The 6,654-nt window shown below is 40.3% G+C and overlaps 1 protein-coding gene across 1 annotated transcript; it reads right to left on the bottom strand.

The window, feature by feature from the left end:
- Nucleotides 1-1,873: 1,873 nt before the first annotated feature.
- Nucleotides 1,874-5,570, bottom strand: LOC121608489 (nuclear receptor-interacting protein 3-like). The gene is made up of 7 exons (XM_041939780.1): nucleotides 5,394-5,570; nucleotides 4,846-5,019; nucleotides 4,680-4,762; nucleotides 4,456-4,595; nucleotides 4,304-4,356; nucleotides 4,053-4,141; nucleotides 1,874-2,331 (listed from the first exon to the last, which is right to left on the bottom strand). Exons 1-7 carry the CDS (start codon nucleotides 5,559-5,561, stop codon nucleotides 2,310-2,312), a joined length of 729 nt encoding a protein of 242 aa, XP_041795714.1. The 5' UTR covers nucleotides 5,562-5,570; the 3' UTR covers nucleotides 1,874-2,309.
- Nucleotides 5,571-6,654: the final 1,084 nt, after the last annotated feature.

Below are 6,654 nucleotides of genomic sequence, written 5' to 3'. Positions count from 1 at the left end.
CTGGTAAAAACAGGAAACGCTGTTATGTCCACGACTCCTCTTGTTGTTTCTCTGTGATCTGACAGTTAGCACACAGATAAAGTGAGTGGCTACATTACCTGCAGTTTCTTCACAGTCAGCTGCAGACGACAGCCTCGCCTCACTGTTGATGCTGGTTTCCATGGAGACTGAGTCAGTCTACTTCATGGCCACTGGAGGGGCTGTTCACCTGCCAATCAGCTGAGCGGGGAGCGTCACCAAACACTGCTGTAACGGCCCAGTCGCCATGGCACAGTCATAGGTCAGCGGAGCGGTTAAAGCTGCTCTCAGTGCCGTCGTGCAGGAGTGAGAAACGATCCCTGCTGGTGATTCAGGATCCTGCTTCTGTTTGACTTCTCATTAACGGCTTTAATTGTGTCAGGCTACCTTTGGCTGGCCCACTCTCAGAAATGGCTCTCAGATAAAATAGCACACAGGCCAGTTATGTATGCGTGATTTTCCAAAGTGCTACATGTCCTGTGAAACATTATGCAAAAAAAAAAAACAAAACAAAAAAAAAACACCAAAACTTTCATGTCATTTGAGCTTTTATTTGAGCTTCAGTGCTGCACTTGGCTACAGTCACAGGATAAAACAAGTGTCACTATCATTTTGTAAACACTGAAAGGCAGTGACCTGAATGCAAACCCAGGTGAAGAATATTATACTTAAATCATACTTTTTGTGCTTTTTTGTGGCCTTCAAGTATACTTAAAGGATAACTTTCGTTTTTTACAACCTGGACCTTATTTGTAAGGTTGTTCTGATATGCTGGTGCTATTCCCCTCTGAGCCGGCGGTCGGCTAGTTTAGCTGTAGTTTGGCACAGCTATGGTTCGTTATTGCGTATTCGTAGCCGACCGCCGCAGAGTCAGCCGTGTTGTGGCTGGCTGCTTGCAGCGCCCGGCGTTCGGTAATGACATCATCCACGTCAGAGGTAGTTGTCTAGAGACGCTAGATGTTGATAACATGCCACCACGGGCTCAGAGGGGAATAGCACCAGCATATCATAACTAAATATTGGAATATGAACGAGTTTCTGCAGATTATGCGTTATATAGAGGCTGCGCATGGATGCCCCGAGTACTCGCATTATACGGATATACGCGCCGCTCCTCTGGGGCTAATTTCTTCAAAACGACTCCAAATGCCACCAAAGTTGTCTGGGTGAGTAAATGGTCGTATTTAATGCTACAAATAAAGTCCAGGTTGTAAAAAACGAAAGTTATCCTTTAAGTGTACTCGAGTATGCTTAAAATGAACTGAAGTCCACCAGTGAACATCAGGATTCAGGAGCATCAAAACACACTTGCAGTACAACTGGATTATATCACCAATGTGTTGGAAATACACTTAAATATACTTCAAATGAAATGAAATTAAAGTACACTTCAACTAAGCATGTTGATAGTTCTTTTTTTTACAAAGGACTTGAAAATAAGTATTAAAAGTATTTGTAATTTAGTACATGTCTTAAAAGTACAATTTATACTACACTTACAATGAAGTACACTTTTTTAAAGTACACACACAAAAGTACTTTGAAATACCACTTTAAGTATTGCAGAATTAGTATATTCATTTTTAATACATTTAAGTAGAAGTTAATGACTATTCATTTAGAAGTACACTTTTAAAAGTATATGTCAAAAAAACTTGAAATTAAGCACAGAAAGTATATATATATATATATATATATATATATATATATATATATATACTGGTAATGAAGTTTCTGTCCTTAAATTACATTTCTACTACACTAAACTACTTTTTGACCTGGGAGTACATGTTTTGGACTAGAAAATACATTTACAACATTATAAAATACAGTATATAAACTGTTGCTCTGTGCTAAGTTAATCAGCTACACTTTTGTTCTCCAACGCTGATTTCCAGCTATAAATGTAGAATACTACGTCTGGCAGAACGAAACGTATTTGTATCACAAGAGCGATAAATCACAATTCTATCAGAATCTTGAAGTCTACAGCACTACAACTTGTGTTAATAATTTGCTAGCAGCTGCACAACACGCACCACTGCAGCGACAGCTAAAACATGAAGGCTACAACAATGCTATTCGTTGCCTGTGCTGCACCGTGAGGAGCTGTTTGTGGGAGCAGCTGCCGTGCAAACCGCTGCCCTCGTGTAAAAATAGGTAACAGACAGAGAGAAAGTGAGAATTTATGAGGTGAGAAGTCGGAAGTTCTGCCACTGAGGCGTCTAGTTGTAAGAGGAAATAATACGACTGCTTTCGGTCACCGCGTGGTTGGGGAAGAGAAGTCAGCATCACTGGTCGCTGAAGTCGTAACTGTTGTGCAGAAAGAAGACAAGAAGAAGCAGAGAGAACTTTACTCTGTAGAATATTTGGTTTCCATCACTGTGTCCATTGCCCAGTATTGGAAGAAGTATTTTGATATTTTACTTAAGGGAAGTATGAATACAAGAGTGCAGAAACACTCTATTACAAGTGAAAGTCATGCATTCCAAATTTTACTAAAGTAAAAGTACACGTTATGCAGAATGGCCCATTTCAGAAAAATAGTTATTATATAACTGTGTTAGAATTATTGATGCATTTATGTGCAAGTTTCACTTAAACGTCGCAGCTGGTGAAGATGGAGCCAGTTGTCATCTAGGTTTGACCTTCCTGCTACTCATATGTTTGGTTATCTCCAAATTCGTGATTTTGTTTCCAAACGTTTCCCTAACTTCCCTTTCATTCCTGCAGAGCAGCCTTGGGAAGGCTCGCTTTCACGTGCTCCACATCAGAGAGGAATGATTTCGTATATATACAACCTCATTTTGACATCAAACAGTCAGTCAGTTATTAAAATTAAGAATGCATGGGAAGGAGAATTGGGATTACAATTAAATGATGAGGTCTGGGAACATGCTATAGATAGGATACGGTCTACCACCTCTTGTGCTCGTCTTGGACTTATCCAATTCAAGGTTCTATACAGGGTCCATTTTTCCAAGTCAAGACTCTCTGAATTATATCCAGAAGTTGAAGACAAATGCGACAAATGTCATCGCTCTCCTTGTCACCTTAGTCACATGTTTTTTCTTTGCCCTGATCTCAATGGTTTCTGGACTGGCTACTTTACTAGTATGTCCACTGTTCTTGGAGTAAATTTGCAGCCTTGCCCTCTGATTGCCATATTTGGGGTTCCTGATGCCTCACTTGTACTAAACTCTATGCAAAAAGATATTATAGCTTATACATCTTTATAAGCAAGACGGGTTTTATTGTTGCATTGGAAGTCTACTAAATGCCCGTCCATTTCCCGCTGGCTTACTGACACCATGTTTTTTTTAAAACTTGAGAAAATTAAATACACGCTGAGAGGTTGTACTGACAAGTTTTTCTTTAAATGGCAACCCTTTATTTCGTATTTCACAAATTTAGAGGTACTGTCCGATTGAATGTGTGCCTGTTGTTTTGCATTTAATTATATTCAAGTAACCATTAGCAGGTACTGGTCGTGGGGACCTGGTGGGGTGGGTTTGGGGGGTGGATGGATGTGGTTTGTTCATTTTTTTCTACACTCTGTTTAGAGAGTGCTTTTTCATTTAATGTTTTTTTGTTTGTATATGTATGTGTGTGCATATGTGTGCATATATGCATTTATTTAGTTACAAAACAAAACAAAACAAGGTAAAATGTAAAATTGTTTTCAATAAAAATATTTGGAAAAAAAAAAGAAGATGGAGCCGGTGTTTTTTTGTTTTGTAGGAACATTTCCAAACATAAATCTACTTTAAAACGTATTTTGTGATTAAAAAAAAACTGTTATAAGTTCTGACGTGTGATAACTTTTTGAGCTGTTTTGCAGTATTTCTGTGGATGAACAGTCCAGCGTGCTCTCACCCAACAGCACGCAGAGTCAGCCTGAAGCGCACGACTGTCCCAAAGCTGCATTTTGTGCACAAAGCAAACGTGTCCACACGATAAAATCTGCACCGCGAGAAGCGTTTTATGCGTGTGCACACTCAGCAAACACTCTGTTAAAGCGGATCAGAGCTTACCTTTCATTGAACGGCTTCTTGGCAAACTGAACTTGCTCCCTCACGTTTGTCCCGAACACCAACATCTGCTTGTCAGTGTCAATTACACACTGCAAAAACAGATGCCAACATGTCACACACAGGCCGGTGACAGCACAGCCTTTCCTCTTGCAGCAATTTATGGACTTTTAGTAATGCCTGTCTCTCAAGTATTTACATCACTCTGTTGCTGACGATCTTTAAATGTTCCTCCTGGAAAGTAGATGACTCACCTTGAGTGACTTTAATGTCTTGTTACCCAGAGACATCAGGGGCCTGTTAGATTCTGCAAACACATGCAAGTGGCAGAAATACAAAATACATTAAAACGTTTCATAAGTCAATGCAACCTTTAACCTTTTAATGCCTTATTCTTCCTCCTTACCTACTACAGCAAAGGAGCACATTATTCTGAGTTCTCCGACGGCCAGGCCGAGTCCTTTGATTTGTCCGTCAATGCAAAGCTTCCGCTGAAAAGGAAAGCCACCCGCCTCCCTTTTGTTCTCCTCGACCAGTTCTTTCAAACTTCACCAGAAACAAAACGTTAGTCGCTGAACACTGAAGGCGACCTGATGCAGGTGAAATGGACAGAAAGTAAATACATCTCACCCAAATCTCTGCACGGTTAGCGTGGACATCAGGTTCAGTTTGCAGCCGGTGTCAATCAGCACATTCACCTGTTGTCCTAAACACTGTGAACACACAGAAGGTGTGCAAAGAGCTCAAAGCAGGTCTTTGTGTTTTAAAAGGCTTGGACGTTCTTGTACAGGCTCACCTTGCAGGGCACGTAGATGAAATCCTCCTCCTCCTCTTCCTCATCCTCATGTGAATTTATGTGACGACAACTCAGAAGGAGCCCTCCATTGTTCGGGGTCACTCCACACATGCTCATCCTGCCCCGGGACAGTTTGGCCTCCAGCAGGCGCTTCTGGAGAATATGATGTGGCTGCTGCAATAATAATAAAAACTATATTGTTAAAAAATGTCATCCCTGTGGGGCTTATGCACAATTCAGTAATGTATAATAATGCTGCCATTGTGACCTTATAGATAAGTTTATTTCTATTTTTTCTATTTAACACCTAGTGTTCTTCCTTTGTGTTCATGAGCCATTTTATTTTCTCCTTTTAGCTACAGTATATTATATAGGGAACATAATGGGCTATGATTTAAAATAATAAATCATTGCAGTGACCCTCCCATCACTATAACTTCATTACTTTAACCTCCTGTGATTAAGCGAGTAATCTGGTCAAGGCATCAACCCAAAAACGCGTCCATGACCGCGGCGCTGTAATATAAGGCCTATTAGAAGAGGCACACCCCCTGCTTGGATGTCCCGAGCTTCTTCAGTCCGTCCAGAGGCAGCAGATCAGCTGAGTCTTTATGCAGGAACTGGATCGCCTGTTTCAGCCTCCTCTGTTGCCTCAGAGCCGCAGCATCCGGGACCCCCGAGTCCCCCCGGTTCTCCGTCCGCATCCCCGTGAACATGACGGCGGGTGTGTGTCTGTACTCAGCTGAGCCTAACGAGGAATCCCCGATGATGACTCCGGGTCAGTGGAGGGGAGGAGACAACCCCACCATGGTCGGTGCCGTGGAGGCAGTCAAGTCAGAAAGGTTAACGGTACGACTTCCGGTCAAAACTTTCAAAATAAAACCTAAAACCAGTCCAACAAAACCAGCAAACGGAGAAACGCTTTTATGACAGAGGACAAAACATCTGAAGGCTTGAAAGCTTTGATAGATAAGATCAAGATAAGATAAAAAGAATATTATAGTAGCCCCAGACAACCGTATTTACGGTTCCTTTCCTGCTACGATGCCTTGTTGCGTGGAGTAATTTAAGATGCAGGCCTTAATAAAAAGAAGAAGCACAGAATTAGTGCTTTTACTTTGGCGGTGTCATCATGTTTTTGTGTCGGTTTTCAGCTTCAACCTGCACGAAATCACTGGAACAAACAGGCCAAGTCACTTTATTAATTCTTGACACCTTTAGGGAAAAACAAAAATCTGAACGTGAAACACCAGGATGTTCCTGTCATTTGAATGAATTGATTGCTCTTTTCCAAAAATACTGACAGGTCTAATCATTCATAAAGAACAAGTCAAAAAGCTTAATTAATGTTAATTAATGTTTGTTTTGCCCAAATGTTTATTCTGGGTGGTCTTCTCAAGATGTTGCTTCCAAATACTGTGTGTAAAATTAGTTATTATTATTATATCAGTGATAATCCCTGAATTTTTACAATATAATTATGCAAAAAATATTTCGCGAGTATGTCATATATCATATATTAATATGTTGTTGTTACTTCAAATCTTAATTGTTTTCCGTCATTTATTTTCTGTAGAATAAATCAGAGCTGCATTTTTTTTTACTGTAAGGTGCTTATTAAATGAAGCTTATCATTGTTATTGCACACCTTTACATTACATATAGGCATGTTTTATATTCAGTGTATGGCTCAGTTATTCTCAATAACCATCTGTGCAATTCCAGTGAAGCACCAATAGTTCAATACAGTATACTAGACTTGCAATCGGCCTACCAATACAGCATATTGCCAGACTCTGTTGTATACAG

The sequence above is a fragment of the Chelmon rostratus genome, chromosome 6, assembly GCF_017976325.1.
Source record: "Chelmon rostratus isolate fCheRos1 chromosome 6, fCheRos1.pri, whole genome shotgun sequence".
Taxonomy (NCBI): domain Eukaryota; kingdom Metazoa; phylum Chordata; class Actinopteri; order Chaetodontiformes; family Chaetodontidae; genus Chelmon; species Chelmon rostratus.
This window is presented reverse-complemented; position numbering and strand designations above follow the sequence as displayed.

Bases quoted from the DNA above. Each gene is read 5' to 3' on its own strand.
- LOC121608489 (XM_041939780.1), bottom strand. From the start codon at position 5,561: ATGTTCACGGGGATGCGGACGGAGAACCGGGGGGACTCGGGGGTCCCG. The intron at 4,357-4,455 runs GTAAGGAGGAAG...ATGTGTTTGCAG, and splicing joins GTGCTCCTTTGCTGTAGTAG to AATCTAACAGGCCCCTGATG. The intron at 2,332-4,052 runs GTAAGCTCTGAT...TCTGCACAACAG, and splicing joins AAGAAGCCGTTCAATGAAAG to TTACGACTTCAGCGACCAGT.